Genomic DNA, 18,330 nt, shown 5'->3' with positions numbered 1-18,330 from the left:
AGACTCTTCTGATGCTTGGAAGAAAAGGAAAGCCGTCTCCATGGAAGTGAAATTAGACAGAATAAAACGCTGGGAACAGAAACACCGACCAACATGGGTCAAGTTGTAAAAACAGGTCAACATGTTGTAGTGACCCTCTGTGATGAATGAGTGAGACTTTATCTGGTTCTCTGCTGGTTTGTTGAAGCCAGAATAACTAGAAAAGCCCCATAACTTAGCTCCAGAATTAGCCGCCATTCCCAGCTCGCTCTACTGCTGACTCTCAGCCAATCAGAGGTGAGCTAACTAAACATGGCACGTTCACTGACATCAGGTAAATCTGGAACTGAACAATAAACATTGAAACCTCAACATTCTGTTATCTTCTAGTAAAATGATTCATACATGCAGGAAAGTCGTTGGTGTTCATGACTTTTACTAAGAACTGATCGATATTGTGATCCATGGAACGGCTTCATTTACATTTTCACTGGATTTCCAACTTATGGAGGAAATCGACTTCTGTAAATCCGTAGGAATGGAACTCAGACGTAAGCCAAGGACCTCCTGTATGTCTTTATCTACTATATGCTGGTATACAAGTTCTACTTTTGTTGTGTTTTGAGGCTTAATTCAATCTAAAGGAGCAAAAACACCCCAGACTTTTGGAGACGTTACTTCATGCAGCAGCTCTTTCCCAAACAAAACCTCCGTTGGGGAGATACATTTCTGTTTTTTGGGGCTGCAGCGTCCAGTTGTCTCATGGATCTCCAGAGTTAAAGAAGGAAAGAGAAGCTCCATACCAACAGAGCTCCAGGAATAATCTAATATTAGGAGGAACAGAAAACCTTTTGTTTGTTTCGTCCATCCAGAGACAGATTGAAGCTCTTAAATTGACGGTGCAGCTGCTGTAACATGGTTAGATTTTAACAACTCAATGTCAGCAGCTGCATGAACATTTAGACTTTGAGAAGCACTTAAAAACCTTTTGGACACGACACCTGGCAGGATGTAGTTTGGAAATCCTTCAACAAGTTCAAAGACTTGTGAGTAATTATGACAAACAGACTTGGGAGGCTCCATAAGAGACAGACTCTACTTATTCTACACTTTCTGAGGGCCCTGAACAGAACATCTGAGCAGCAGAGTTTGTATTTACTTGTCTTTCTTTCTTTGGATGAGTTGGAGTAGAGGCCTCTGCTGTCCTGGCTGGCCACGCCCAGTCTACGATGCACGTCCCTGATTGGCTCTCTGGCTGGGGGCGTGTCTCTGGGGGAGACAGGTGAGGGGGAGCGCCGTCTGTCCGGAGAGTAGCGTCTCTTCCCGAGACGCTGCCGAACATCTGTGGACAGCGTTGGAGAGTCACAGCCTCGTCACAGCAGCAGTTGGAACAAACAAACATCTGGACTGAAGGGCTCACCTGTCTTACTGCTGCTGGACACTGGAGGGGGCTGTCGCTGCTGAGAGGAGCCCTGCCTCTTCTCCTCCAGCAGCTGCCGGACGTCCGTTACCTTGGTGGGTGACGACGATTTGGTCCTGGTCTGTGATGCCGAACCTCCGATCCGGTTACTGTTGACGACAAAAGCATGAAATAAACGACAGGAAAGTTCAAACCGACTTCACAACCTGATAAAGATTTTAAACAGTTTAGCTGAGGAACTTTTTGTGCTCGGTGGAAGTGCACGATTTCTGCTTTTGTTTCCACCGTCTGACCTTTAGGGGTCAGGTGAAGGTGAGGACAGGTGAAGGTTGAGGACAGGTGAAGGTTGAGGACAGGTGAGGGTTGAGGACAGGTGAGGGTTGAGGACAGGTGAGGGTTGAGGACAGGTGAGGGTTGAGGACAGGTGAGGGTGAGGACAGGTGAGGGTGAGGACAGGTGAGGGTGAGGACAGGTGAAGGTTGAGGACAGGTGAAGAATGAGGACAGGTGAAGGTTGAGGACAGGTGAGGGTGAGGACAGGTGAAGGGTGAGGACAGGTGAAGGTTGAGGACAGGTGAAGGTGAAGACAGGTGAAGGTTGAGGACAGGTGAAGGTGAAGACAGGTGATAGTGAGGACAGGTGAAGGTTGAGGACAGGTGAAGTTGAGGACAGGTGAAGTTGAGGACAGGTGAAGGTTGAGGACAGGTGAGTGTCTGACCGGATGCTCTTCAGGTGTGTGTCCAGCTCGTCGGCGTACATGGTCATCTTCTTGCTCTTCTTGGGGGACGGTGTGGAGATCATTTTCAGCTCCAGGTCGTAGTCCATCTCATCCGACTCCGACCAGGGGACGGAGATCGCTCCACCCGGCTGCGAAGCCCCGCCCCCAGGGAGCGTGAGGCCCCGCCCCTCTCCCCCCTCTCCTTGTACTCCACCACTCGATCGTCTGAGTCCATGTCTTCGTCGCCGTCCTCTTCTTCCTCCTCTTCCTCCTCCTCCTTGATGGGCTCCTCGGGCAGGTTGACCAGGTCAGCTGAGGAGGAAGCAAGAAGTTAGAAGATAAAAACCAACACCGAGTGTGACTCAGAGAAACGTTCTGCCAACAGCACCAGACTTCAGCCTGAACTCTGTGTGTGTTTACCTGAGTGTCGGTGTGTGTACGGAGGTGTGTGTCCCATGCTGTCTCCAATCAGAGGCTTCTTGCTCTTGATGACGTCTCTCTGGATCCTCCGGTTGTGATACCTCCTCTTCCTGAACACAGACAGATTATAAATACTGACGCTTTTATGCTGCAGATTCTCTACAAAACCTCCTCAGATGAAAATGAAAATTAACGTTTGAACAGCACAGAAATCTTATCACCCCTTTCAGTGTCCTTTATTAGAAATAGGAATTTGTTAAGCTTTAGCTCACGCCAAAACTGGTGTTTTGGCGTGAGCTATCGCATGATTTCGGAACGAGATTTGCTTTCTAGCGTCCTGAGATCTGGATACAGACCACAACAAAGAGCAATCGCCAGGTAATGTGGAGGTTTTCGTTCACTTCTCATCTCTAGTATGTTGTGGGACACTCATTGAGACTGTCCGAGCCGGTCAGTGTGGGGGAAAAGCACGTTAGGGTGGACTTTGACGTGCGCGGGGGGGGGGGGGGAGTTGCCCCATACTTTTCGCTAGCTGAGCTGTTAAGCTGCATGCCTGGCTAAATACTGGAGCTATGTCGAAAATCATTTCTCCATCACTCGCATGTATGAAATGACATGAAAACAGACCCCAGGTTGAAAAAAACGAACTTCCCCTTTAAGTCTCAAGATTTGCCACATATCAGCTGGATATGACAAGAGTAATATTTTATATATATATATTCACTTGTTATTTCCTTTTAAAAATTTAATACTTTATTTCACTTCTATATTTTGATTATTAAGTATATTTGGTTGTTTGTTTTTATTATTTCATTTTTATGCTTTTATTTTATTACATGATTTCACCGTTGTTGAATCTTGATTTTATTTTTCGTAAAATTTCATGTTCTGACTTTCTTTCTCTTTATTTTCTTAATATTAATTATTTAATTTTACTTCTATGAATCCTAATATAACTGTATTTTCATGTTTAGATTTTTATTCATATTTTTCTTTTCTAAATAGTGATTTTATCATTTTACTTTAATGCTTTGCCTTTTTCATAATTTTTGTTGTTTATATTTCAAATTTTATGTTGTATTTTCATGTTTTGAGTTCTTTGTATTTTTCTTTTTAATTTCTTTCACTTATAAATACTTTTTGTTTATGTCTAAACTTTTAATAATGATTTTATTGTTTTATTTTAATATGCTGTCATTTTATTTATTTTTGTTGTATATATTATTTAAACTTTTTGTCTTTTTAATATTTTTTCTTGTTTATGTTTTCAAATTTTACATTATTTAATGGTTTTGTTTTTATTTCTTTGTATTTTTAATTTCTTTGATTTTATTTTGTCTTAATGTTTTCACTTTTTAAACAATTTTCTGTTGTTCCCAGGATTTTGTTAGATTTTAGTATTTTGTCATTTTATTTGTTTTAAATCTTAGAGTGTATAAGTTATTTTAATATTTTAAACTTTTTAATGATTTTTTAAAAAAATTATTATTTCATGCTTCGTCCTTTTAATTGACGTTTTTCTTTTTCTCTCGATTGAGTAAATAAACAGTTAAAATCATTATTTGCAGTGACTTTAATGCAGCTTCAGCTCTCACAGAGAAAAGACTCAAATTGTTTGTGAGGCTGCAGTCTTCAAACATGAAGAATAAAACCTGAGAAACTCCACTGAAGATCAGGACAATCTGTAGGACCCCATAAACCCGGAATGATCACATATTCCTGCCGTCAACCACTAAAATGTTCAGATGAAATGTTTAAGCGTCTCACCAGGAGTTGCTGAGGATTCCCTTCATGCCTCCATAGTTGGGGTTTCCGTACTTCATGTAATATCTGCTACGGCGAGCGGCACCCAGCTCCTTCTTATCATCTGGAGAGGAAAATAAATCATGTTTGTTTCAGAGCTCAGATCACATGATGTCTGAAGTTTGATGCAGCTGTTGGATGTATTAACCCACAGAACACGCTAGAACTGTATTTCTGCTGCAGTAAAAGAATAAAACCCTGAAAAAAAAAAATCAACCAAAATCCAGTGAATTTCGCCGGATTTTGGTTGATTTTTTTAGTGAATGTTCTTAAAGTAAATATTAGAAGTTTTACTGATATATATGGAATCACTTTAGTTATTTTAGGATTTTTTTTGGAAGATTTTTACTAATTTTTTGAAAATATTTACAAGAATTTTCCTGCCAAATTTGAGGAATTTTTTAAACAAACTTTTAAGGAATTATTGGAATTTTCTTCCTGAAGGTTTTGCAAATTTTCAGAAATTTTGGGGGATTTTTTTGGGTGAATTTTCGGATTTTCTTCAGACAAGGAAACAATATTTTTTGGTGCCTGTAAACGAAGACAACAGGAGGGTTAAACGTCATTATTGTGGTTTATGTTAGTGTTCCGGTGCTACTAATGTTTGTGGTTTAGTTAGCCTAGTTAGTTTGGTTAAGTGAAGTGTGTTTGATGACTTCCTGCCATATTCTCTATAAAGGTGTTCTGCGTGCTAAAATAAAACAGGGGCAGTAGCAGAGTGCATAAAAGGAGATATCTGTTCTCCAGCGTTGTTCTTCAGCGCAGCTCGCCACAATACTAAACACATAAAAATACCTACACACTAAAAAGTCCTGAAATATAAAGAAAAATCTGTGATACAGCGACAACGCAGTATGGTGAAGGACCACTGTAGATGCATCAGATACATAACAGTGGAACAGGCACAGCAGCTAACAGACTGTGTGTTTATGTGTGTGTGTTTGTGTGTGTGTGTGTGTGTGTGTGTGTGTGTGTGTGTGTGTGTGTGCGTGCGTGCGTACTTGTACTTGCTACATTGTGAGAACCATTTTCTGCATGTAACTATCAAAGTGAGGACATTTTTACAAAGTGAGGACATTTTGGCCGGTCCTCACTTTGAAACAGCCATGTTTGAGGGTGAAGACTTGTTTTTAGAGAACAGGTATGAATTGAGGTTTGGTTAGGGTAAGGATTAAGTTTAGGCAATCAGTTGTGATGGTTAAGGTTAGGGTAAGGCTCTAAGAAATGCATTACGCTTATGGATGTCCTCACTAAGATAGAAGTACAAACATGTGTGTGTGTGTGTGTGTGTGTGTGTGTGTGTGTGTTTGTTTATATGCGTGTGTCTACTGTGTGTGACCTTGCGTGGCGAAGCGTAGGAACAGCTTGTTTCCTTTGAAGGGTTTGATGGCGGGCCTCAGGTCGTTCCTCAGCAGAGATTCTCTCTCGGCTCGTGACAGATCTTCCACCTGCGACACATCGAGGAGTTATTGGAACCGATCAATGAGCCCGATCGCCCTGTGACATCACGGTGACGCTGCTCTACCTGACCGCCCTCCGCCTTCGTCGGCGGCGCCGCCTCCCCGTCGCTGTCTTTGCCCTCGATCTCCTCGCCGCTCTTCTTCTCCTCCTCGTCCTCGTCCACTTCGCCCTCTTCCTCCTCTTCGTCGTCGTCGGACCTCTGGCCGCGGCGCCCTGCGACCGAACATTTTACCCATGATGCACCGCGTCGCTGCCCTTTCACCACGATTGATGACGATATTTCTGCACACACTGACCTTTGCTCTGCTCGCCCGGCTGGCTGCTACTCTCCGTCTCCGTGGCAACCGCCTCTGGGTCGGGCATCCGGCTGGCGTTGATGAGAGCTCGGATGCATGTGTTGTCGTCCAACCAAACCACGTTACCTAGGAGACGAGGACACGGATTAGCCGGCCAAGACTTCAAACACATCTGTAGCTCCAAACTGCGACTCTCAGCTACATGAGTGACGTCATAGCCTGAAAAAATTCAACTTTCAAGGTGAGTTTGGGCCTCAAATCTCTGAAAGTTAAAGAAATTTGGAGCACAATTCCCCACAGGAGTGATGGTGAACTGACAAGGACACACACTGCATGGACGAGGACAAAAATACCTACATTTTATGTGCAAACTGTTCATGTAGAGTGGAAATTGTAAGAAGGAAACACTTTTTTTCAGAACATTTTTTGGTGAACCTACTTTGTTTTTACATAATTAGTTGAGCAGCATCTTAAGTTGACTATGAACCTGTAGAATTCTCCAATCATCCTTCTGGACGGTTTTGTATTAACGGCCCTGATGAACATTTGGGGAGCTTCAGTTTTAACTTCAGCCTGATAGAGTTGTGTTTCTGTGTTCGATTTTGATCTTACTTTTCATGGTTTTTCTGTGTTCTACTCACAGGACGTGTCGTCGATCCACTCGATGTGCGCTGGAGGATACTCCTTAAAATACCCAAAGACGTCCTGTGTGCTCATGTCGTCCACACCCGTCACGTGGATCGCCTCCATGCGCAGTCTGGGGATGGCTGAGCACCACAGAAGAAGAAGACGGGCTCAGAAAACAAACAAACACGCCAACAACACAAACAGTAAACTGAAGGCGGCTTCGTCACCTTTCTTCATGCCGTCTTTGTCCAGGAAAACGTTCCTCTGAACGACGCTTTCCTCCTCGCCGCGGAAATGAAAACGCCTCGCTCGCTTCTCTTTCTTCTCGATCGCCTCCTGATGAACACATTAAACACATCCGGGTGTTAAAATAAAACTGACACAAAACATCAAACACTTTAATAATTAACATGAAAGCAACCAAATATAAAACATTTTCTGGTGTAACGATGCCAGACGTGCAACGTGTCTGACATTTTCCTGATGTTTGGAGAAAATAAGACATTTCAGGACATTTATTCTTCTCATAACAAACATAAACATTAGTTATGAGTAAACGGACCTGTGCTGTAACTAATATGTCTTTCCTTTGTCCACAGCCCCAAAATAAACAATTACTGGCATAGAGGAGGCAAAACAAACCAGAAAATATTCACATTTAAGACGCTGAAATCAGAGAAATTATAGAATTTAAAAATGTATTTTAAATGTCTGTTGTTTTCTGGGTTCATTCTGGGGGGTATTTGGTTTTAAAATGTCTTAAAATCATAAAAAAAACGTCCATCACTGCCGCCTGAAGATGGCAAATGTCTTGTTTTGTCCAAAAATATTCAACTTTTAAGAAGCTGCAATGTGAGAATTTAGACTTTTTTTTCCTAAAAAGAAATTCATTGATGATTAAAATGGTTGCTGCACAGAGAAGAGAAACTGAGAGAAAAAAATTAAATACAGCGTCGCTCAGAAAAAAACAGAGGAGGAAGGTGTTGGAGATCCATTCAGCACGGTGAAACATCTTTCTAGAAAAATGTTTAGAATATAGAGGCTGTAAAAAAGTAAAAAGGTGAACATTTATAGGATGTAAAGGTGATTGTCTTGTCAGTGTTGTTAACACGTTAGCACTATGTTTTGATGCAATTCTGCAAAACAAGTAATCAAATTCAATTCAGCTTTTTTTCTTTGGATTTATGACATTATAACTGTCTTATTGTGCACTATAGACTTTTCTGAGTTCTCTCCACTTCTAATCATGGTTGTTCCGTTTCCACAAAGGTGCAAGATTTTATACTACAATGAAAAATGAGCAAAAAGTGAAAAGAAATGTGACAGGAGCAACAAAGCGGAATTTACAAAGTTAATAGTCGACAGCTGATCGATTCATTGGACCTCAGAAGCAACAATATTACACATGAAACTATAAAAATATACTTAGAATTTGTCTTCTATTCCAAGTTTCTTCTTCAGTTTCTCCTCAGGATTTGCTCTGCGCATCAAAACAGAGGAAATAAATCTGTGTTTGTCGTACCTTTGAGTTGACATCGATCCCAGTGATGAAGGCTCCAGCCTTGTTCTCGTACCGCCGACTCGTATCCTGCAAAACAAGGCAAAAAGATGCTTTAAATGACACTGACCTGTTTTAGGTTCTGTTTGGAGGAATTTTCACTTTGGCTCTCCTGAAGCAACCGGTAGCAGCTTTTAACGGACATTAGACTCAGTACTGCTGCCAGAAATGGTCTTAAAATGAGCAAATAAACACACAAAATTAGTTATAAAATGAGCAGAAAACGAATGAAGTTTGGCAGAAAAAAGGACGCAGCTCATTGCTGTATATCAATATGAGACTCACACTGGGAGAAAGAGGACAAAAATACCTTCATTTTTATGTGAACTGTTCACTTTGAGGAGAAATTGTGAGAAGGAAACATGGTCAACTGCACTTTATTCAGATCTTTTTTTTTGGTCAACATTTAGTTGAGGAAAAATTCAAGATTTTTTTTTAAAAATTCATAAAACTTAAACTGACTGCATAAAAACGTAAAAGCCATCAAAACATTCGACTCAGTACTGCTGACAAAAATGACCTTAAAAGTGGTAAGAAAGCAGCTGTAAATAAATGAGTAACTCTTAGATAAATACACAAAATCTGTTAGGAAATGAGCAGAATCAGAATGAAGTTTGGCAGAAAAAAGGCCCTAAATTAGACTAAGTGATCATTCATCAAACGGTTTTTTTTTTGACTGACAGTCAAAAATGGTAGTATTGAGTTAACAGATAACAAACACATGTAAAATGACTGCAAACAGGTAAAAAACTTCACTTCTACAACCGACAACAGTGTCTTCTTTGTTGCTAGTTGACTGTTAGCAGGAAGATCATCAAAGTAAACAGCTTAATAAGCTAAAATATCTTCTACATTTGTGATTTCTAAACCTGCCGAATAGTTCAATGCCTGCACCCGTATTTAAATACTGAATAGTTTTTTTAAAATGTTCAGCCTCCTTCTGTAAAATAATTAAAACCGCCAGTTTTCTGGGCGGAATTTCGTGTCATCGTCGCTCCATCCAAACAACACGTGAGGAAGCAACCAGCAACAAGTGACTGAAAAACAAACCGGGAAAAAAATCTAAAACAAAATGTCTGAAATTGAAAACTAGTTCGAGTTAAAAAGCAGCGACCCGGTAACATCTGCTAACCGAGGACTGAAACCGGAGCTAACGACTAGCCAGCTTCAGCACAGACAGCGGGAAGTCCAAGGCAGCAGACGTCCAGGCTCCCCGACGACGCGCCGGCCTCAGTTGACGCCAGTCCCCGGTCTGACGGGGCCTAGTTCGGGCACTTACCGGCAGCAGCTCCTTCAGGGAGCGGTTAACGGAGATGTCCTCCGCCTCCAGCTCGCCCTCCTCCACCTCCATCGGTTCGGCCTCGCGGGCATCTCGGTCCGACTCGGAATCCGAGTCCGACTCCGAGCGGTCCGAGCCGCTGTCTGATTTCACCGACACCCGTAAGCTGCGCACTGCCGCCATGGCGCTAACGGAGCTGGAACAACGGCCGCCGATGCTACTGCTGCGGGTGTTTTCGTAACCCGGCACTGGTTAGTTCACCCGCTTCTTCTTCCTGCTGCTGCTGCGGATAATTTCGTAACCCGGCACTGTTTGGTTCCCACGCTTCTTCTTCTTCGACGGCGAAAATGAAGCAGATACGCTACAGTGGAGCAATACCGCCCCCAAGCGACCACTGATATTCAATTACGTTTTATTTCGGTATTTGTCGTTTATTGTGGTGTTTATTCTTGTTTTTATCCAAATAAAAATAGGTTGAATTTTCTTTCTCCATCCATCCATCCATTCTCTATACACCGCTTTATCCTCATTAGGGTCGCGGGGGGTGCTGGACCAGTCTGTCGCAGGGCTACATATACAAACAATCACACTCACATTCACACCTACGGGCAAATTAGAGTATCCAATTCACCTTAGCATATTTTTGGACTGTGGGAGGAAGCCGGAGTACCCGGAGAAAACCCAGGCATGCACAGGGAGAACATGCAAACTCCATGCAGAAAGATCCCAGGACCAGGCCGGGATTTGAACCGGGGATCTCAGTCGAGATCTATTGTGATGAGCGATTGTATATAAATATATACGAATACAATCCAGGCCAAACGTGGGGCAGCCGGATCACATTTATGCCAAAAAAAAAATTTATCATTGCTTCATCAAAAGAAACATGATTGTGATATGAAGGATCGCTCATCAGAATACATCTCGACTGTCACCGTCAGGTACCTGTACCTGTCTGCGGCCCCCCCAACTGTGCTGATGCCGTACCAGCACTGTGTCGCTCCATGCTGACACCTGCTGGCTCTTAAAATCATTACAGGTAAAATTTACATTTAATTATTTTTACAATTTAATTATATATAATGACATCATATATATGCCCAAAACATAGTTATTATATATATCCGCATGCCCAAAAACCAAAAGGAAGTCGGCCATTTTGAATTATGTGTCATATGTTTTACAATTTTGGATCATTTTTGACCATTTTCAAAAGCTGTATACTCAAACAGAGTAACTCCAACAGAGCTGAAATTTGGCCAAGATGTACAGCAGACATGGGTGATCAAAAGTTATCAGAATGCTTCACAAAAGTCTGAGGGCGTGGAAATAACGACCCCTGGAAATTTACAATTCGCCATGAAACAGGAAATGCTGTGTAAATGCCCTGAACATGCTCCAATCTGCATGGAACTTTACTTGTATGATCAGAGTCCTGCCCTGATGACAATCACATGCGGATATACAGCCAAAGTCATAGCGGCACCTGGTGGATGAAAGGAAATGCTCTATAACTAGCTGTACTTGCTCTGATCTGCCTGAAACTTTACATGTGTGATCAGAGTCCAATCCTGACACACTCTCGGTCGCAACGCCACCTGGTGGACATGCGAGGATTCGCCGACCAACAAGGATGCGAGGACCCGTCCATCGCTGCTTGCAGCTTTAATTTTTTTTTTACGACATTTGTTCTTGCAGAGTGGACACTAAATATTACAACAGTTTGCTGTTTTTAAAGACTTTTTGTGTTCTTCTTACAGCAGTAAAATGTGCCTCAAGAGACGTATTTATAAGCAGTTGTAAAAGCGAGACTGAAAATACTTGAATTTTTTTGGTTTTGATTCGTTTGGTCCAGCCGGAACAATTCTAATATTCAAAATTTGAATCACTTAAAGCAAAAATATTAAACTATTGTAGTTTTTATTGAAGTATGCTAGCTGGAAAACCCGAAGTTTTTCAGTTTTCCAGTGTTTTTCTGAACTAAACATGCAGATTCACACACTTCGACACTGGAAAGACGAAACAAACGTCGGTGAAACAAAGTGCAGAAATCTTGTCCTGCAGAAACTTTATCACATCTTCACGTCACAGTTTTCCTCCGTGAACAGAAACACACGGCGACATCTTTGTGTTGGAGCTACATTGTCTTCCCCCTTCAAAATAAAATAGCACTTTTATTTTGGAAAACCTGAACACAAGAGGAGGAAGAGAAGGAGGAGCAGATCTTGTGCTTTCAGTGCAATCAGAACAGTTACAGTAGATTAGAGTCGGTGCCCTGGATCACACTGAACACATCAGATTAGTAATGAAACAGCCACAGAGGACGATCCACAGTTTGTGTCGCTTTAGTGCAAAATATCCACGTTTTCTTTGCATCAGATGGCAGTTCAGCTTCTTCTTTTTGCAGGTGTTAACAGTTTTTCCTCTCACCTCCAAAACCAACCAACAATAAATGTTCGCAAAAAGGAAATGTGTGTTTTTATGTCTGGTTTCTGAACTTGTTGTTGTTCAAAAAGTGAGTGCCGGTTCAACAGTTTGATTGTAAAGATGAAAAAGAGATTCAAAGCAGTCAACGAAGTGTGTAAACAAAGAGACCGAATCATTTCAGGAAGAAAAGTTCATCTCAAATCCTCAATAAACTGCAGTCGTATTCTGTTTCAGGGTAAAAATGATTATTGCAGGAATTTGTACAGCTTCAAAAAGTTCAATTTAATCCTTCTAAAAACCAAAAAGTGTGAAAGTTTATGGATTAAATCTTTAATGATGCACTTAAATAAACGAACCAAATGGATGGATCACACAAGTTAATTTAGGTTTTTGCAAAATGTTTGCAAAATGTCAAATTAAAACAGTTTTATGATTCATATTTCAGTAGGTTTCCTGTAAAATGAGAGAAAAGTGCACTTTGTCAAAGTAAATTGTGTTTCCGCTGCCCTATATTTTCACTGAGGTCAATAAATGGATGATTTTTTAGTGTTTTCTTCAGGTGGAGCCATCAGCTGTTATTGACATTTAAATGTAAAATTAGACAAGTTCTGCAGAAAGGGGAGCAGAGTTTCACATTACGGTCCTCATAAGGATAGAAAGACGTGTGTGTGATCTACAGATTTACGTCGATGCTGAACCTTGGATTATATCCTGGAAAACAAAACAGCACAGAAGAGAACACATTAAAGGTTATTTATATGCAGAAAGATTTTTTAAAAAAATTTAAAAATTGTTTCTAATTTTTAACATGCAGCTTATAATAAAAAGACACATAATCAGGAAAAAGTGGAACTAAAATTTAAAAAAATATGGATGAAGAAGCTTCGACACTCAAGGCTTCACCAAATTAAATTCAACACCACTAAAATCCTGATATTTCACAACCAAATTAATGACATTTATTTCAGACTTTGGTTCATGTTTACCAGATATATAAACAATAATTCTCAATAATTTAATTTACAAATCTGAGAACCAGATAAAAGCGTAAACATTAAGTAACCAATAAATAATAATGTTTTTGCTCAAATTTACACTAACCCATTTTCATCTATGGTCGATTTATAACAACTAACAATGACATTCATGACTGTTTAAGATTCTTTTTAAGGAATTGATTTAAAACCTTCCAGGAATCTTGATTGTTAAGACGGTAAAAAAAAACACTCTGTCAGTACAAGTACAAAAACATTAAGAACAGGTGACTTCTAGTGAAAGGAAAGCATAAAAACAGACAGAAAAATGCAAAAATCTTGAAGCAACATGCATCAAAACGTAAAAATCACAGACATGAAGCCGTACGAACCTCCCACTGCCGTCCTCACAGCTTACTGTCCCTGCTGAAGACAGACAGAAAGCATCAGAAGTTTAAAATTTCAGCAACAAGATGGCAAACTAAAATAAAGTCAAAAAGCAATTTTTTGTTTATATTTCTTCAGTTTTATAAAGCAGGTGAGTTTAAAGTGATTTTAAATGCAACAGGAGCAGAAACCCGGAGCACACTTACTGTAGAGTGACTCAGTTTGTCGAAACGGAACTTGAGGTTGGTTCTGGGAGAGTTTTTATTTCTCGTGTCTGGATGTGAAGGAAGGAAACAGACTCATTAAAACAGAAACAGACGAGTGGAATGTTCACCGGAGGTTTTACTGGACCTGTTGGGCTGCGACAGACGATCAGCGGACTGGAGCTCTGAGCCTCGGCGGCTTGGATGAGCTGAAGAAGAAGAAAAAGAGGAAGAAGAAGAAGAAGCATTACTGATGTTTACAGTGTTTAAAATCGTTTCCATCAGTGCGCTCCATGGTACAGTTTGTCTTAAATGTTTAGTTGGATATAACTTTCTTTTCATGTTTTGTGAGTATTTCATATTAAAAAGCACTTTATAGGTTTTATTTAGCATTACTGCAACATGTAGCTAGATATGGTTCAGAAAATATCAGTAGTTGACTTCTGCATTATTATGTTTTTGTTTTGGGTCAAAGATGGGAGTTTTGATAACAACTTTAAGGATAACGTGCTAAAGTTGGGTGGAAAGGCAGTAAAAAATGGATCCTGGAAAGTACTTGTTATATTGTTCTAAAATTATAATTTTCAATACCCAGAGTTTATGATGAAAAAGTAAGAAGGTCCCTGATATGATATGTCTCCAAATGAAGACAATATGAGAAAGCTGCAGTTCCTCAAACGTCCACTCGAGGCCTTCAAAAGGGAACTTTACAGCAGAAATAAACACGTTTACAACCTGGCACAAAAACAATTTTAGTCTCTAAAGCTCATTTCCCCATTTTTGACAACTGTACATACATGATTTTTTATATAACTCACCTGTTTAAACTGTATTAAGGGCTGAAGTTGTGCATAATTAAATGGGATTGAAGGACAGGTTGGTGCCGTCACAGAACGATTGCACCAGATGAGGCATGTCCAGCATTTTTCACCTGAAGTGATCCTGATACTGGACAAACTAAACACTTTCAGAGCCTCTGTCGGCTTCTATTTCTGCAGCTGAAGGTTTGTGAGATCTTCCAGCTTCTCAAATTTGTCCTGGAAAACTACTTGTGTGTTTGAAGCAGCACGTAAGAGGAGGCTAATGGACGATATGAGATACAGCATCAGTCTGAAAACATCCAGTGACACATATAGGCAGCCCTCAACCTACAGCGTTTCATTGTTACATCTGAACTAATTACGTGGAACTAGTTTGCGAACGGAGCGGATGAATACGTCGTCACACGGCGCTATCAGACGACTTTGTTTCCATTCTCTGGTTGGACTCCACCTTGGATTGTGCTGCATTCACTAACTTTTTGCCCTTCAATATGGCTTCTAGCGTAAGTCAGACTCTTCTGATGCTTGGAAGAAAAGGAAAGCCGTCTCCATGGAAGTGAAATTAGATAGAATAAAAGCTGTAAAAACAGTGCAACATATTCTGTTATTTTCTTGTAAAATGATTCATACATGCATTAAAGTCATTGGTGTTCATGACTCTGATGAAGAACTGATCATATCGTGATGCACGGAACGGTTGTTTACATTTTTGCCGGAGTTCCCCACTGTACTGGATGTATTTCTGACTGATTGTTATCTTCATGCTCTGGTTCTGCTTTCAAATGATTGGATACTTCAGGGTTTTTTTTATTTATTGTTATTTATTTATTCTCCTTAAATGCTGTTCTGCACTAAACCTGACGTCCAGGTGCTGCAGCCTCATGTTACTGTGACAACAAGCAGAAACAGACACACTTCTGGATTGCTGTGTTTGGGTTTAGGTTTTTAAACAGAGAGCAACACTGCCACCATCAGGTGAAACTGCTGCCCTACGTAACGTTAAGTCTCACCAGGTGAGTGTCGTCGGCCGGGATGCTGAAGCTGCAGGTGCTGGAGGTCGACCTGGAAATCTTACTGCTCTCCTTCTTCATGTGAATCCTGCAAATAAAACCGGTAATGTTGACAAGGAGCTTTGAGCAGCATCACAGATACTCATTTGATGACACACCTGTCCCGCTGTCCCGCCTCCGGAGAGCTGGGATTGGACGGCACCTCTGACCTCACCTCCAGCATCGGGTGGCAGCCGTCGAAGCTCCTCTGCTCGCTGAGGAGACTGACGTTACCGAGAACAAGAAGAAGAAGGAAAATAAGAGGCTGTAAAGGCCAAGTCCAGCGTTCAGCGAAGCTCCGTGTGGCGGTCGGATAGTTACCTCCTGTGGTTGTGTTTCTCCGTTTGGCTGTCGACGCTCAGCAGACGAGGGAAAAGCCCCGAACGCCTCTTCACGGGAGACTTCACGTTGTACTGGCATCAAAAACACAGCAGCTGTCAGCAGAAAGTCGCACAAACAACATCTGTGACATCTGCACAAGTTCAGATTCACCTCGGCGCTGATGTGAGCCAGACCGCCTCCACTCAGGCTGGTGGGAAGTCCGGCCCCGCCCCGCGACATGGTTTCCATGGAGACGCTCCGCCCTCGCATCGCCCTCTGACGTGAACAAGGTGTGAGACAACTTCAGAAAAACACTAAATTCACCTATTTTACAGTCAAAAAAACTCCAAATGCTCACATCTGACAGCCTGAAACAAGCAGCCAGGTCGGCTTCAGTAACATTTAGCAGAATTCTTGAACATTTGTGAATCATTCTGGACACAAACGTCATCATTTAAACCGCTGCTATCGATAAAACGCAGAATAATAACACTCATTAGCTGGTTTACAGTTCAGAATGAAAGAGGTGCAAAGGTAGCATTTAATGTTTTACATATTGAGACATTAACCCTCTGGACGCAAAAATCAACTTTCATATTAAAAGAGAATTCTGTTTAATATGAAATACTGGGTCACAGAAATGGGGAAAAAAAGGAGAACCATCCTGAAACGTAAGAACTCTATTTAGATTATTTAGATTAAAGGATCCACCAATAGTTCTGAGATACTGTCGTGTAAACGCAGCCTCATATTTCAAAAAGTGGGTTGAGGGACAATTTTTAAAAAATGTATCTGTATTTAATCTATCAATCTCTGAAATACATAACTTGAATAAAAACTGGTGCAGGACTACTTCATCATGATATAATACAGAAATTAAATTAGTCTCTGTTATGCAGCAAATGTCTGTCAATGATTCAAGTTGTAATCAAACTGACTAACCCGTTAAAAAGTTGCTTTAATGCTAATTTCACCTGTTTGAAACACTATTAAAAGGCTGGTACAACAATCTGATGACGACAACATGATGATGATTAAAAATGATGCTGTGATGTCAAATTAAAATGTTGTACGATGCAGGAAGAAAGGAAAAAGACAGGAAAGGAGAACCCAACAGACCTTGATGGACTCCAGCAGTCCTCCGTGGGCGTGTCCGTTCTCCGCCCGGCCCTCCTCCTCCAGACCCGACATCAATCCCAGCATGCACTGGGAGCGTCTTTGCAGCTCATCATGGAGGCTGTCCAGTAGGGCGGCCCGAGTTCGCTCCTAACAAACCGACACAAAACAGTCGCACAAATGATTTTAGGCAATACGTGGCGTTCACCTGCTTCACAGCAACGACCAGTGTTGCCAAGTCGGCTTTTAACAAGCGACTTTGGGCTCGTTTTCCTGTAAAGTCGTTGGCAAATCTCATTAGTTTTGGGCTTGTTTTGCTCATGCATAATGCATATGTCTTTTATTTTAATCAGAGTTTAAAAATTTCTTCTTCTTCTTTTCCTTTCGGCTTTTCCCTTCAGGGGTCGCCACAGCGAATCAATTGCCTCCATCCAACCCTGTCTGCTGCATCCTGCAGTGAGGTGGTTTAAAAATTTAAAACTGTGAATTTACTGCAAACAAAAATAAATGTATATATTTATACTGTAGTCAAGAGGCCTCTCATTTACAGTGTGGGAGTTCAGCTGGTGGGCTTTTTGGTGTTTGTTTCCGCAGAGCTGGTTTCTTGTTTCTATCGCGTAAAAAAACAACTATGAGAGACCAAACAGCTGGGTTTGATTACAACAGACCAAAGTGAAGCTCTTAATATTACTCCTCAGGCTACTGTTGGGTTTATTTTAAATCTGAAATGGATCTAAACATATTTCTTTATTCTTACAAATTAAAGAACATTTTTACATTAAATTCATACATAAACAGGAAGTCAGCTGTCCAGCATTTTAAACATGTGTTTCCTAGTGACTCGTTTGTTTACAGAATGTCTAAACTGATAAAATCACTGAATTTGACAGAATAAATTAAGTTAAAGTGTTGGAATCTACAGATTTGCATTTTAAGTGGTGACCAAAACAATATTTACTAGAAGCTGTAACTTGATCTGTCATCTCTGCAGAAAAACCCGAAATGAGAAGAGTCACATTTTAATTAATGTGTTGAAACTACGATGAAACCACAGATCTCAGGCGGCAGAAGCGATCGGTCCTCGTTGTCATTTTTACCTCCAGCCGGGCGAATCGGTCGCTCTTGTAGCAGGCCAGCTCTGCGTTGATGAGTTTGGTGAGAAGAAACTCTCTGAACTCCTGACCCTGAAAAGAAACCCGGTAAATGTAACGCTTCGTCATGTTTCAGCGCCCCGTTTGCCAAACGACCTCCAGTCTCACCTTCTTGAAGACAGCTGGATTTGGAAGGGGCGGGCCAAACGGCGGTACGTCCTCTCTGGCTGTGACGGACACCTGTCAATCACAAGTTTCTACTGTTACCGATAGAAACAACAGCATCACTGGATGTCTGAGAGTTTAGTGTCATCAGTATTAAAGAAATTCAGTTTGTCAGGCGGCGCTGGGAAAAGGACGATAACATAGGAGTGATTTCCC

At 41.2% G+C, this 18,330-nt stretch overlaps 2 protein-coding genes across 7 annotated transcripts in view; both read right to left on the bottom strand.

Annotated features, from left to right (window-relative positions):
* Positions 1–1,399: 1,399 nt before the first annotated feature.
* Positions 1,400–10,372, bottom strand: ncbp3 (nuclear cap binding subunit 3). Its single transcript, XM_022219884.2, has 11 exons — positions 9,561–10,372; positions 8,246–8,311; positions 6,951–7,059; positions 6,738–6,863; positions 6,097–6,222; positions 5,865–6,013; positions 5,679–5,787; positions 4,304–4,403; positions 2,537–2,646; positions 2,117–2,428; positions 1,400–1,548 (listed from the first exon to the last, which is right to left on the bottom strand). The coding sequence occupies exons 1-10, from the start codon at positions 9,741–9,743 to the stop codon at positions 2,202–2,204; spliced, it is 1,305 nt and encodes a 434-aa protein (XP_022075576.2). The 5' UTR covers positions 9,744–10,372; the 3' UTR covers positions 1,400–1,548; positions 2,117–2,201.
* A 1,091-nt stretch (positions 10,373–11,463) lies between these two features.
* The window catches only part of LOC110969733 (rap1 GTPase-activating protein 2-like), a 57,768-nt gene continuing 50,901 nt past the window's right edge, over positions 11,464–18,330 (bottom strand). For 3 of the 6 annotated variants that reach the window (XM_051937344.1, XM_051937349.1, XM_051937348.1), the window contains 10 exons: positions 18,118–18,189; positions 17,956–18,042; positions 16,862–17,008; positions 15,914–16,018; positions 15,743–15,834; positions 15,541–15,645; positions 15,383–15,470; positions 13,555–13,760; positions 13,354–13,387; positions 11,464–12,698 (listed from right to left, as the gene is read on the bottom strand). In XM_051937344.1, coding sequence (XP_051793304.1) covers positions 13,566–13,760; positions 15,383–15,470; positions 15,541–15,645; positions 15,743–15,834; positions 15,914–16,018; positions 16,862–17,008; positions 17,956–18,042; positions 18,118–18,189 — 891 coding nt within the window. In that variant the 3' untranslated portion in view covers positions 11,464–12,698; positions 13,354–13,387; positions 13,555–13,565. The remainder of the gene's footprint in view (positions 12,699–13,353; positions 13,388–13,554; positions 13,761–15,382; positions 15,471–15,540; positions 15,646–15,742; positions 15,835–15,913; positions 16,019–16,861; positions 17,009–17,955; positions 18,043–18,117; positions 18,190–18,330) is intronic. The other 3 variants (XM_051937347.1, XM_051937346.1, XM_051937345.1) reach the window with 3 other exon arrangements.

This window comes from Acanthochromis polyacanthus, chromosome 17 (assembly GCF_021347895.1).
Source record: "Acanthochromis polyacanthus isolate Apoly-LR-REF ecotype Palm Island chromosome 17, KAUST_Apoly_ChrSc, whole genome shotgun sequence".
Classification (NCBI taxonomy): domain Eukaryota; kingdom Metazoa; phylum Chordata; class Actinopteri; family Pomacentridae; genus Acanthochromis; species Acanthochromis polyacanthus.
Note: the sequence above shows the minus strand (reverse complement) of the source record. Positions and strands in the feature narration are given on the sequence as shown.

Excerpts from the sequence above, each read along its gene's own strand:
- ncbp3 (XM_022219884.2), bottom strand. The coding sequence starts at position 9,743 with ATGGCGGCAGTGCGCAGCTTACGGGTGTCGGTGAAATCAGACAGCGGC. Across the intron at positions 6,864-6,950 it reads CAAAGACGGCATGAAGAAAG|CCATCCCCAGACTGCGCATG; the intron begins GTGACGAAGCCG and ends TGTGGTGCTCAG. Across the intron at positions 6,014-6,096 it reads GCCGGGCGAGCAGAGCAAAG|GGCGCCGCGGCCAGAGGTCC; the intron begins GTCAGTGTGTGC and ends GTTCGGTCGCAG.